The 14681-nt window shown below is 42.5% G+C and overlaps 1 protein-coding gene across 2 annotated transcripts in view; it reads left to right on the top strand.

The window, feature by feature from the left end:
• The window catches only part of FBH1 (F-box DNA helicase 1), a 116950-nt gene that overhangs the window by 58081 nt on the left and 44188 nt on the right, over positions 1 to 14681 (top strand). For both annotated transcript variants that reach the window (XM_073619391.1, XM_073619390.1), the window contains 2 exons: positions 10680 to 10816; positions 13436 to 13535. In XM_073619391.1, coding sequence (XP_073475492.1) covers positions 10680 to 10816; positions 13436 to 13535 — 237 coding nt within the window. The remainder of the gene's footprint in view (positions 1 to 10679; positions 10817 to 13435; positions 13536 to 14681) is intronic.

The raw sequence follows: 14681 nt of genomic DNA, 5'->3' as shown, positions 1-14681 counted from the left end.
TAAAAAGATGGAATCCCTATTGAAGGATGTTTTCTCCTTGGCAGGTTCAGTGGCTCAACCTGCAGTAGCAGCGATTGGAGTCTGCCAATACTTAAGAGACCATGTTAAGCAGGTCATCAAGTAGGGGTGCAACGGATCAAAAAACTCACGGATCGGATCAATCCTCGGATTGGATCATTTTCGGATCAGCAAAAAAACAAATATAAAAAACACACAAATCTTGTTACACCCACCGGAGTTTTAGATTTAAAAGCTATTTTCAACACAAAACCGAGCTTATATGCATAAATACAGTATTTGTAGATCGGACGGACTGTTTAGATGTTAGATTTTAAAAGCAACAGCAAACCTGCTGACCTTACATGGTTGCTAATGTGACAGAACACCTCTGATTTTCACATTTAACATTAAATGTGAAAATCAGAGGTGTTCTGTCACATTAGCAACCATGTAAGGTCAGCAGGTTTGCTGTTGCTTTTAAAATCTAACATCTAAACAGTCCGTCCGATCTACCAATACTGTATTTATGCATATAAGCTCGGTTTTGTGTTGAAAATAAACAAAGTAATATAAAGTGCAGCGCAAAATCTTAAGAGAACTAAAAGTCCCATAAACAACACATATTTCTCTCCTCTGTCTTATTTCTTCTTGCTATGAGACAACCCAAATTCTTCAGCGTAACTGAGCAAATAAACTGCTTACCAGATAGAACAAAGTAGACATAATTACCACCGATGCTGGAGAAACCTGGAACAGCTGATCTGATGATTAGAAAAGATATCCGGCAGCTAATCCTCCAATGCAACAGGTGATAGAGTCACTCCACAGTGCGGTAAAGCAGAAAGAAAAGAAGGGACATCTAAGAGCGTTCCGTTTGGCTCAGTATGAATTTTATTATTAAATAAATGAGGGTACAATCCATAAAAAAAGCGTGTGTAAGTAGCGCTGTTAAAAGCAAAGGAACAAAACCTAGCGGAGATGAAACAGACTGTTCACGTCCGAACAGCTGTGAGATGACAGCGGGTGACGTGAGACTCCGCCCCCGTACGCGGCGTTACGTCCAATGGACTTCGTCAGCAGGGGTGGAGTCAGGCTGTCACCCGGGATCTTAAATACTTGCCGACTGTCAGCAAGAAGTGTGTCTTTAGAACGGAAGTGGAAACGCAATTCCAAATTATCCTGAACGGAGACACTTGCTGAGAATATGGCAACAGAAACGAAACTAACAATAAGTTATATATTGGTTCAAACAGAGTAAATAATCTACACTCAAGGTATAGATATACCATTTAACCTTATAAATAATAGAACATAATGGTCGGAATGGTCACCCGCTGTCATCTCTGATAAATTACAGCAACACTCAATGTGCTATAAGAACAATTGCACTAAACCAGCACGAGATGTTATTGTAAAGTAATTTAAAACATGCATATTAAAAAACATGGAATAAAACTTATAAATATAAAAAAGTAGAGAAGTAAAAAAGGGGGTTTTAAGTATAAACAGAAACTCATTTGTCAGAAATAAAGCAATTAAGGTCGAACTCAATATTTAACCCTCTAGGGACTCTGACTTTTGTTTCATGAATCCATAGAGATTCACGGCGACTCAATTGCCTAATAAAATTTCCGCCCCTCCAATGTTTCGAAACTTTTTCTATACCCCAGAAATGCAATTTCCTCGGGTCCCTATTGTGGCATAATCTGAAATGTTTTGATACATAATGTGACTTTAAACCTTTTTTAATATTGTTAACATGCTCCGTTATACGGACACCCATTGGTCGGGAAGTTCTTCCTACATATTGCAGTCCGCATTCGCACTGCAACATGTATACTACTCCCACCGTATCACATGTAATTAAATTCCTGATCTGATAGGTTCTGTTGGTGGCGGTAGCATTAAATTCCTTTCTTCTCTTAACATTGAATTTGCATTGTCTGCAAGCTGGGCATTTGCCGCAGGCATAAAATCCTGACATGAAGCTAAATATTCTACTTTCTTTGATCACCGGAGGATCAACCACACTTGGGGCAATAATATCTCTCAAGGTTGGTGGTCTCCGATAAACAAATCTGGGACGATCGGGAAGGGTAGGGCCTAAAACATTGTCCTTTTTAAGAATGTTCCAATATTTTAGAATGATCTTTTCAACCTTTTTGTGTTGAATGTTATAGTACAAGATGATTCTATATTGGGGATTCTGTTGTTCTGTGTTCATAGGTGGTCTCCTATCCGAGTTTTTAACTAAGGAAGATCTATCCATACTGCCCACTTTTTTGAACTTCCTCTGCTATAAGAGAACTGGAATAACCCTTCTGTAGGAATTTTTCTGCCATGTGATTAGCTTGTGAAAAATAATCATCGTCCAGATAGCAATTTCGCCGAAGGCGAATGAACTGCCCCCTGGGGATGTTAAGCAGCCATGAGCTGTGGTGGCAGCTATCAAGGGGTATATACCCGTTCCTATCCGTGGGTTTACAATAATTTTTGGTCCTAAAACCCCCCTCATGTTTAAAAATCTCCAGATCAAGAAAGGCTATACTGAAAGTATCAGCCTTCCATGTGAGACAAATGTTCTTAGTATTCCCGTTGAGCCGGGACATAAAAAGCTGGAGACTAACCATGTCCCCCTCCCAAATCAGGAAAATATCATCTATATATCTTTGGTAGCAGACCAGCTGCGCCGGTCTGCTACCAAAGACAAAATCATCTTCCCAGAGAGCCATGAAAATATTTGCGACACTCGGGGCGAAGCGAGCGCCTATGGCAACCCCGAGTATTTGCAAAAAGAATTTGCCGCCTTACCAGAAATAGTTCCTGGCAAGGCAAAACTCCAAAGAATTCAGCAAAAAATCCTTTAATTTGACTGGCAAGTCCGATTTGTCAAGAGCCCATTGTACTGATCTAATAGCATCGGCATGACCAATTATCGTGTAAAGTGAGCTGACGTCAGCCGTCACTAATAATCGTTTCGCTCCATTGCTAAGAGATGATGAATACCATCAGAATAATTTTTTAGAGAATCCCCTACCCCAATGGCCAGACCGAGGGGATTACACCCCAACAGGAAACAGACAAGGGGGAAAGAGAAGACAAAGAGAGGGAGAAGAGCAGGACGTAAAACACAAAAAACAAAAATCCCATTAGGGACTGGTATTTTTAACATCAGTGGCATAGATATGTCGGATGAAGAATTAAGAGTCCTAGATAAGGGCTTAAAATTCGCTCCAGCTTGTAATCTTAACAAATTTAAAACATATAATAGTTTGTGAGGACCCTGAACATAAAGAGATACTTCTTATCTAAGCCTGGAGAGAGATCTGCCCAAACAGGCCCTATGGTTCCCCCTGGTGTGCATTCTAACCTCGCTAACAAGTCGGTCTTCAATCCTCCAAAAAATGACCATAAACATGTGGAAGTTTTCAAAAATATGGTCATTAGCGATTTGGAGGCGATGAAGGTCAGAAAAATAGGAGATCCTGCGTTCTTGAAAAAAGGTATCAGTTCTTTGGAGAAAAACAAGAACGTAGTAATCCGGCCCGCAGATAAGGGAGGGGGGTTAGTAATCATGAGTAAAGCTTATTATCAGGAAGAAATGGATCGTTTATTATCAGATAGGAAGACATATAAAATTCTGACTAAGGACCCTATCATTCAATATAAAGAAGAGTTGGAGGCCCTCATTTCGTTAGGTAAAACTAGGGGAGTGTTGAATAAAAAGGAGGCATCCTACCTCATCCCTAGTGCCTGCAGACGACCGATCATATACTTCCTTCCTAAAATTCATAAAAATCCCTCAGTTCCTCCAGGTAGACCTATAGTAAACGGTATTGACTCTGTTTCAGCACGTTTGGGTCAGTACATCGATTACTTCTTGAAACCTCTGGTGTCTAACACCACAGCGTTTCTAAAGGATACCAAACACATCATACAAGTGGTTGAGAAGTTACCGTGTAAAGATAATAGTATATTAGTGACGGCTGACGTCAGCTCACTTTACACGATAATTGGTCATGCCGATGCTATTAGATCAGTACAATGGGCTCTTGACAAATCGGACTTGCCAGTCAAATTAAAGGATTTTTTGCTGAATTCTTTGGAGTTTTGCCTTGCCAGGAACTATTTCTGGTACGGCGGCAAATTCTTTTTGCAAATACTCGGGGTTGCCATGGGCGCTCGCTTCGCCCCGAGTGTCGCAAATATTTTTATGGCTCTCTGGGAAGATGATTTTGTCTTTGGTAGCAGACCGGCGCAGCTGGTCTGCTACCAAAGATATATAGATGATATTTTCCTGATTTGGGAGGGGGACATGGTTAGTCTCCAGCTTTTTATGTCCCGGCTCAACGGGAATACTAAGAACATTTGTCTCACATGGAAGGCTGATACTTTCAGTATAGCCTTTCTTGATCTGGAGATTTTTAAACATGAGGGGGGTTTTAGGACCAAAAATTATTGTAAACCCACGGATAGGAACGGGTATATACCCCTTGATAGCTGCCACCACAGCTCATGGCTGCTTAACATCCCCAGGGGGCAGTTCATTCGCCTTCGGCGAAATTGCTATCTGGACGATGATTATTTTTCACAAGCTAATCACATGGCAGAAAAATTCCTACAGAAGGGTTATTCCAGTTCTCTTATAGCAGAGGAAGTTCAAAAAAGTGGGCAGTATGGATAGATCTTCCTTAGTTAAAAACTCGGATAGGAGACCACCTATGAACACAGAACAACAGAATCCCCAATATAGAATCATCTTGTACTATAACATTCAACATAAAAAGGTTGAAAAGATCATTCTAAAATATTGGAACATTCTTAAAAAGGACAATGTTTTAGGCCCTACCCTTCCCGATCGTCCCAGATTTGTTTATCGGAGACCACCAACCTTGAGATATTATTGCCCCAAGTGTGGTTGATCCTCCGGTGATCAAAGAAAGTAGAATATTTAGCTTCATGTCAGGATTTTATGCCTGCGGCAAATGCCCAGCTTGCAGACAATGCAAATTCAATGTTAAGAGAAGAAAGGAATTTAATGCTACCGCCACCAACAGAACCTATCAGATCAGGAATTTAATTACATGTGATACGGTGGGAGTAGTATACATGTTGCAGTGCGAATGCGGACTGCAATATGTAGGAAGAACTTCCCGACCAATGGGTGTCCGTATAGCGGAGCATGTTAACAATATTAAAAAAGGTTTAAAGTCACATTATGTATCAAAACATTTCAGATTATGCCACAATAGGGACCCGAGGAAATTGCATTTCTGGGGTATAGAAAAAGTTTCGAAACATTGGAGGGGCGGAAATTTTATTAGGCAATTGAGTCGCCGTGAATCTCTATGGATTCATGAAACAAAAGTCGGAGTCCCTAGAGGGTTAAACATTGAGTTCGACCTTAATTGCTTTATTTCTGACAAATGAGTTTCTGTTTATACTTAAAACCCCCTTTTTTACTTCTCTACTTTTTTATATTTATAAGTTTTATTCCATGTTTTTTAATATGCATGTTTTAAATTACTTTACAATAACATCTCGTGCTGGTTTAGTGCAATTGTTCTTATAGCACATTGAGTGTTGCTGTAATTTATCAGAGATGACAGCGGGTGAGCATTCCGACCATTATGTTCTATTATTTATAAGGTTAAATGGTATATCTATACCTTGAGTGTAGATTATTTACTCTGTTTGAACCAATATATAACTTATTGTTAGTTTCGTTTCTGTTGCCATATTCTCAGCAAGTGTCTGCGTTCAGGATAATTTGGAATTGCGTTTCCGCTTCCGTTCTAAAGACACACTTCTTGCTGACAGTCGGCAAGTATTTAAGATCCCGGGTGACAGCCTGACTCCACCCCTGCTGACGAAGTCCATTGGACGTAACGCCGCGTACGGGGGCGGAGTCTCACGTCACCCGCTGTCATCTCACAGCTGTTTGGACGCGAACAGTCTGTTTCATCTCCGCTCGGTTTTGTTCCTTTGCTTTTAACAGCGCTACTTACACGTGCTTTTTTATGGATTGTACCCTCATTTATTTAATAATAAAATTCATACTGAGCCAAACGGAACGCTCTTAGATGTCCCTTCTTTTCTTTCTGCTTTACCGCACTGTGGAGTGACTCTATCACCTGTTGCATTGGAGGATTAGCTGCCGGATATCTTTTCTAATCATCAGATCAGCTGTTCTAGGTTTCTCCAGCATCGGTGGTAATTATGTCTACTTTGTTCTTCTATCTGGTAAGCAGTTTATTTGCTCAGTTACGCTGAAGAATTTGGGTTGTCTCATAGCAAGAAGAAATAAGACAGAGGAGAGAAATATGTGTTGTTTATGGGACTTTTAGTTCTCTTAAGATTTTGCGCTGCACTTTATATTACTTTGTTTATTATGTCATTTGGGCTTGGTGTTAACCCTTAAGTGTCCAGCTTGCAAGCAGATTGATTTTGTTTATGTTTGCGCTGATTGTACATATCTTTTGTGTTGAAAATAGCTTTTAAATAAAAAACTCCGGTGGGTGTAACAAAATGTCCGCTTGCCCCCTTCTCACTCTATCATTACTGTACTGTGCAGGAGTGTGGGGTGTAGCAAGATGGCGGCGACGAAACGTCACTTCCTGACGAGACAGCGGCCGCTTCCGGGTGTACCAAGATGGCCGCCGCTCCGGAGCTAGGCCGAAGCTAGGCCGAAGCCGAGGCCGCAGATCGGCGACGATCCGTTGCACCCCTATCATCAAGGTTTTACCTGAACAGCAGGCCCAGGGGTTGGCTAACCTTCCAGCGGCCTTATGTTATGTTGTTGATGCCATCAGAGATTCTATCATGCAAACCTCTTGTCTTTCACTGGGGTTGGTGCATATACGTAGAATCCTATGGTTGAAAAATTGGTCAGCCGAAGCACCATGTAAGAAGCTGCTGGCTGGGTTTCCTTTTCGTGGTGGTTTGGAGAAGACTTGGATAACTATATCAAGAGAATCTCTTGTGGGAAAAGCACTCTCTTACCTGTTAAGAAGAAGAGTAAGCGTCCCTCTTTCAAACTGACTCTTTCCCCAGCGCCAGGGGCTTCAGCTTCCAGGCAGTCTCGACGGCCTCCTCCGTCTGGGTCAAGAGACAAGAGTCAACCCCAGGGACAAAAGAAGTCCTGGGGGAAAAAGCCTACTAGGCAAAACACTAAGACCTCTTCATGAAGGGGTGCCCCCGCTCGCTCGAGTGGGGGGAAGACTGCGGCAGTTCTCAGGGCTCTGGCAGGAGGACTTCCAGGACAGATGGGTAATCTCCACGGTAACCTTAGGGTACAAGCTGGAGTTTCAGGAATTTCCCTCTCCTCGTTTCTTCAGATCAGGTGTTCCCAGAGATCCAGAGAAAAAGCAGTCGCTCCTTCTAGAGCGACTTTTGTTGCAGGAGGTCATTATGGTGGTTTCCGCGAGGGATCAAGGATTGGGCTTCTATTCCAACCTTTTTACGGTCCAAAAACCAAATGGGGATGTCAGACCCATTCTGGATTTAAGGGATCTGAGCCGATTCCTAAGGATTCAGTCCTTTCGCATGGAATCAATTCGGACAGTAGTCTCCACCCTGCAGGGAGGAGAATTTCTGGCATCAATAGACATCAGAGATGCATATCTGCATGTGCCCATTTTTCCTGCTCATCAGAGGTTTCTGCGCTTTGAGATAGCAGGGCGTCATTTCCAGTTTGTGGCTCTGCCTTTTGGGATAGCCACTGCACCTCGAGTGTTCACAAAGGTCTTGGCTCCTCCTCTGACCAGATTAAGGGCTCAGGGTATAGCTGTCATAGCATACCTAGACGACCTGCTCTTGATAGACCGGTCGGTAGCCTCCTTGAACGGGAACTTGAGGACCACAGTCAAGTATCTGGAACACCTAGGTTGGATCCTCAACCTAGAAAAATCTTCCCTAAAACCAGTAAGAAGACTGGAGTATTTGGGTCTGATCATAGATACAAGCCAGGAGAAAATATTTCTACCTCAGGCAAAGATCTCTGCTTTAAGGGAGCTGGTTCTGGCAGTCAGGCCCAAGAAGGGTCCTTCTGTCCGCCTTTGTATGAGGCTGCTAGGAAAGATGGTGTCTTCATTCGAAGCAGTTCCCTATGCCCAGTTTCATTCAAGACTGCTGTAACACAGTATTCTGTCAGCCTGGAACAAGAAGGTTCAGGCATTAGATTTTCCGATGCACCTGTCTCATGCGGTGCGTCAGAGCCTCAATTGGTGGCTAATACCCGAAAACCTGCAGAAGGGGAAATCCTTTCTACCGGTTACCTAGACGGTGGTAACAACAGATGCCAGTCTGTCGGGTTGGGGAGCAGTTCTGGAACAGTCTGCGGTTTAAGGGGTATGGTCCACAATCGAGAGGACCTTACCCATCAACATTCTGGAGATCCGTGCGGTATATCTAGCCCTAAAGGTCTGGACTATCAGGCTACAGGGTTGCCCCGTCAGGATCCAGTCTGACAATGCCACAGCAGTGGCTTATGTCAATCATCAGGGAGGCACCAGGAGCCGAGCTGCTCAAAAAGAGGTGAACCAGATCTTAGTCTGGGCAGAGAAGCATGTGCCATTCATATCGGCAGTTTTCATTCCAGGGATAGAGAACTGGCAGGCGGACTATTTAAGTCGCCAGCAGTTACTTCCAGGGGAATGGTCTCTGCATCCCGATGTCTTTTGGGCCATATGCCAAAGATAGGGGGTTCCAGATGTAGATCTCTTTGCATCCCGATTCAACAAAAAGATAGACAGATTTGTGGCAAGGACAAAAGATCCTCTTGCATGCGGGACGGATGCGTTGGTGATTCCGTGGCATCGGTTCTCACTGATTTATGCATTCCCGCCTATTCTGCTACTGCCACGACTCCTTTGCAGGATCAGGCAGGAAAGGAAGTCAATACTTCTGGTGGCCCCCGCTTGGCCCAGAAGGATGTGGTATGCGGAAATAGTAAGGATGACGGTGGGTTCCCCGTGGACACTAACAGTACACTCAGACCTGTTATCTCAGGGTCCAGTGTTCCATTCTGCCTTACATACGCTAAATTTGACGGTTTGGCTATTGAGACCCACGTTCTGAAGAGTCGTGGGCTTTCAGGTCCTGTGATATCTACCTTGATCAATGCAAGGAAGCCAGCTTCCAGAATGATTTATCATAGGGTCTGGAAAGCTTATGTATCCTGGTGTGAATCCAGGGGTTGGCATCCCAGAAAATATGTGATAGGTAGAATTCTTGATTTTCTACAATTGGGATTAGAGATGAAGCTGGCCTTGAGTACCATCAAGGGCCAGGTCTCGGCCTTATCAGTATTATTTCAACGGCCACTTCTTTCGCATTCTTTGGTCCGAAACTTTATGCAGGGGGTGATGCGTCTTAATCTTCCGGTTAAGGCGCCCCTAAACCCCTGGGACTTGAACTTGGTTCTGTCTGTTTTACAGAAACAGCCCTTTGAACCAATACGTCAGATTCCTTTGGTCTTGCTGACAAGGAAGTTGATTTTTTTGGTAGCCATCTCTTCTGCTAGAAGAGTATCAGAATTAGCAGCTCTTTCCTGTAAAGAGCCTTATTTGATTGTACACAAGGATAGAGTGGTACTGCGCCCTCATCCTAGTTTTTTACCGAAGGTGGTTTCAGATTTTCATCTAAACCAAGACATTGTTCTGCCTTCCTTTTTTCCAGATCCCTGTTCTCCGGAAGAAAGATCACTACATTCTTTGGATGTAGTAAGAGCAGTCAAGGCCTATCTGGAAGCAACTGCTCAGATTCGCAAAACTGATGTTTTGTTTGTGCTGCCAGAGAGTCCCAGTAGAGGACAGGCAGAATCAAAAGCTACCATTTCTAAATGGATTCGACAATTGATTATTCAAGCTTACGGTTTGAAACAAGATTCATCCGTTTCAGATCAGGGCACATTCCACAAGGGCTATTGGTGCTTCTTGGGCAGTGCATCACCGGGCCTCTATGGCTCAAATCTGCAAGGCCGCAACCTGGTCTTCATCCATACATTCACCAGATTCTATCAGGTGGATGTGAGAAGGCATGAGGATATCACCTTTGGGCATAGTGTGCTGCAGGCAGCGGTACAGGGTCCTCAGGTCTGATTGCACCCTACTTGGTTGTGGTTCCCCCCCCTCAGATAGCATTGCTCTGGGACATCCCATCAGTAATTACTGAGGCTCTGTGTCCCATGATGTTCGAGAAAGAAAATAGGATTTTTTAAAACAGCTTACCTGTAAAATCCTTCCTGCCCCTCTTCTAATACACTATATTGATTGGCTACAAAACTGAGGTATCCCTGCAAGGGGAGGGATTATATAGGGGGTTGAACTTCCTGGTTAGGGTGTGCCAGTGTCCAATCACCTAGTGATACCCTATATAACCCATCAGTAATTACTGAGGCTCTGTGTCCCATGATGTCCATCGAAAGAAAAGGATTTTACAGGTAAGCTGTTTTAAAAAATCCTATTTTTTAGTATTTACTGAAAATGCTCTTAGCCTGAAAAAGACGTTGTTTTGTTTGTGATTTTTATGCTTTGTATTTTTCTGCATCGCGCTCTGCTGAGCCAATTAGGTGTGCTGTTTTATATCTTGTATGCAAATTTAAAATAAACATGTTTTTTGTTAAAAACACATCTATAAAAATGAATATTATTTAACATTCATTATTCATTTACTTGCAGCTATTATGGAGGTTGTCCTTTCTCAAAGATGTGGCAAAATATTTGTTGGGGATCCACACCAGCAAATCTACACCTTCCGTGGAGCAGTGAATGCTCTTTGTGAAGTGCCACACACTCATATCTTCTATCTTACCCAGGTTAGTTTATACCTACCATGATATTCAGTTAATAAACCTAATAAGTAACCGTAAAACACCTGTATATTGTTGATCCCATGGGATATGAACAAACCAGAAAAGATAAAACAGGGTAAACAATATAAAGGGACATGCTCATGAATGTTTGCAGCCACAAATGTCCTCTAGTGTAAAATTCCCTTAGTTATTCTGGGGCCTGGGGAGCCGCAGTTGGCCATAGAATTGAATGGCTGTTCACACCTGTGGTCGGGTAAGAGGTGACGCTTCTTTGTGGTGTCTAGCCATACATGCGCGTGGGACACTTTCCCGTGGGAAAACACCTGCATTTTACTCTAGAGGAAATTTTGCGCCTGCCAACATCCGTGTGCATGTACCCTAATAAAGTAAGTTGGCCTGTTTGGAAATCTGAATTGCCCTAATGACCTTAACCAAAATTCCTAGAGCTGATTTATAATGGTACCCCCTTATTTTTCAGTCTCTTGTAGTAAAACAAAAAAGTGGATTTAAAATGCTGCCATGTTTGTGCAGAATGCATACTAATAAAGCAAAGCAGCAATGATGGTTGGGCCCATGAACCCTGGAGAGGTTTTGACAATAAAGGTTGTTTACAGCCCTTGGATTTTAGGGAATATATGTTGATTGCTGAAAACATAATTTGCTTTTTTAATTAAGGGAAATAGAATTTAAAATGATAGTCAGAGTATCTGATCTGTCCACCCACTGAATGCAACATCTCTACCACATTATAACAGAAAGCTGTTTCTTAAAGTGGTGTTCCGGCCGAAATTATACTTTGTAAATAAAAATACCCCTATAATACACAAGCTTAATGTATTCTAGTAAAGTTAGTCTGTAAACTAAGGTCTGTTTTGTTAGTTTATAGCAGTAGTTTGTTATTTGATAAACTTACAGCAGGCCGTGGCCATCTTAAGTCTGGGCATCTGAAGCCAGACTGTATTTCTTCCTGGATCTCATCCTTGCAGATCTCGCACATGCTCAGTGCAGCACAAGCAGTGTAATAGGTTTCAGGTCAGGTTTCCATAGCAACGGCAGTTTCAGAGGAAGTTGCCGCCCCTTCCCAGAAGGCATTGCAAACAGGAAATGATGCGATGGGCCGCGGCTAGGGAGGAGGAAGTGAAAAATGAATACAGCAGATATACAGTAAGTGCTGAGAAAAAAAATAAAAATATATCTAATTCGTTTACAGTGCACAGTTTAGTGAGGGATGCTGAAGAGTTGTAAAATTGGGTGGAACTCCACTTTAAGGTTTCTTTTTATAAATTAATTGTCATTACGTCCCTCTGACCTCTTGTTGAGCTTTACTTCTATCCGGGGCTCCATTAGAAAGTATTTCCATCAATTCCTGTCTTACTGACAATGTTGTACCAGACGGGAAGTGAAAATAACTCTCCAAGAGCAATACATTTTTTTATTTTTTTTGTAATACTTGATTATGGGAACCAAATGCTTTTCTTTACCAGAGTAGTAGAAAGCTAGAGCTTTTGGCAGCTTTTTTTTCTGTATGTCTGCAGGGCAGGTAGTAAGGGGAGAACTTTTTAACAGAGCCTTGGATAACCGTAAAAATTTAAAGCAGATCTAAAACCTCCTATCCTTTACAGCCAAAGAAGCTGCCATCTTGCTCCGCTGTTGCCATGGTGTGGCACATGTGATCAATTACGACACCAGCAATTTGATGGTTTGACAATTCATATGTGGGAACAGTACCTGTGACAGTTCTCATTCATGGCATGCCTTGAATCTAACTGTTTTGAGAAACCCATTAAAATTATGGGTTTGGGTTTAGTTCCACTTTAGCAGGAGCTCTAATCCTTTCCCACACTGTGCAAAATTAATAAAGTTTTTGACGGGACAGACACTTAAGGCTTTTGATTTCTTTGCTAAAAGAAATTTTGGTGTTTGGAGGAAACCTTAATTAACCACTTGCACACCACGGCTTTCCAGTTCTGGAAGGGCACCCAGAACGTCCTCCCTAGAACGTGCTACCCGCATGTGTCCCCTGGGGCACGCTTCAGGAAGTGTCTGTGATCTCTGTGTCCCTTGGACACAGCAGATCGCAGTTTGGGGCAATCACAGCTGGCCACATATAAACAGTCTTTTCCGTTATCGGCTCTCCTTTCCTCACACAGAGACAGCGCGAGAGGAAAGGAGAGCCAATCTGACAGGGTACAGTGAGTATAGCATTTACACTGATAATCAGGGCACTGATCATCACTATCCTGATTATCAGTGCTGCCTCATCAGTGCCCATCAGCGCAGCCTCAAACTAAAACATTTTTTTTTTTTTTTCATAATGTTCAGGCTTTTTACTTAGCAAAAAATAAAACCCCAGTGGTGATTAAATACCACAGTGATAACACTTTCATATATGTACAGTATTGTATGACCGCGCAATTGTCATTCAAAGTGTGACAGTGCTGAAAGTTGGCCTGGGCAGGAAGGGGGTGAAAGTGCTCGGTATTGAGGTGGTTAAATGGTTCTTTGGCTATATTTTTGCTCTTGAGCAGTGAAACTAAACCTCTTCAGCTTCCAAGCAAATGTAATCACTCCCTGGAACAGTTGTCAGAGAATAACAAAGTGTTGGTTCTTCTTATATTGTAGAGCTTTCGATTTGGTGCTGAAATAGCTTATATTGGAGCCACCATACTTGATGTATGTAAGAACGTACGGAATAAGACCTTGGTTGGAGGTTACCAGAAAGGTAAGATTAATTGTGGCCATACTCGGTGTGATTTTATTTATGCTTGTATTGTCGGTTGATTTAATATGATCAGAACATCAATCAGACATCAATACAGTAATTATAATCATTTAATCAGACCATATAATTGAAATAAATTGAAAACAAGTTTGAAATAGAATATTGAGAACCAGTTGACCCATTTTGATCCTATGTGACATACTTCTATGTGGCATACTATTATCTGCAAAAAAAAAAACTCCTTAAAAAGGTAGCTATATAATGATGTCCATGTACACTTCTTTATTTTGGAACAAACCAAGCAATACACATTTGCAACTGTCATTCGTAAATTTCCCAAATACAATGCGCAAAAACACTTAACAGTCATATTGATCTATTCACTTATGATCAAATTTTCTGTCCACATTGATTTAGAATAAGTTTGATAAAAATAAGTGGTTTTGCTCAAAATGTATCAGTGACACACACTATGTCTTTCCGGTTATTCATAGTTTTAAAGTGATACTAAAGTCCTTGTTTTTTTTAAAAAAAATAACAAACATGTTCTACTTACCTGCTCTGTGCAGTGGTTTTTGCACAGAGCAGCCCAGATCCTCCTCTCCTCTGGTCCCTCTTCGGCACTCCTAGCCCCTCCCTCCTATCGAGTGCCCCCACAGCAAGCAGCTTTCTATTGTGGCACCTGAGCCGAGCTGCAGCTCCATGTGTCCATTCAGACATGGAGCCACTGTTCGCCCCCCCTCTCTCCTGATTGGCTAACTGACTGAGAGCAGCGGGATCAATGGCACTGCTGCTGTGTCTCAGCCAATCAGGAGGGAGAGTCCCAGATGGCCGAGGGACCCATGGACATTACTGGATAGAGATGGGCTCAGATAAGTATTATGGGGGCTGCTGCACACAGAAGGCTTTTTATCTTAATGCATTAGGATAAAAAACCTTCTGCCTTTACAACCCCTTTAACCACTTACGGACCGCCCGCCGTTGTTATACGGCGGTACTTTGAGGAGGGGTATCGTTGTTATGGCAGCAGCTAGCTACCATGACCCCGGCATCCTCTTCTTCAGCGGGCGATCCACTTTCAAATAAATGTGGTCTCTGTGGTGGATTCACCGCGAGATCACTTTTATCTGCCCCCCGCCACTCTTC

The sequence above is a fragment of the Aquarana catesbeiana genome, linkage group LG03 (assembly GCF_042186555.1).
Source record: "Aquarana catesbeiana isolate 2022-GZ linkage group LG03, ASM4218655v1, whole genome shotgun sequence".
Classification (NCBI taxonomy): domain Eukaryota; kingdom Metazoa; phylum Chordata; class Amphibia; order Anura; family Ranidae; genus Aquarana; species Aquarana catesbeiana.
Note: the sequence above shows the minus strand (reverse complement) of the source record. Positions and strands in the feature narration are given on the sequence as shown.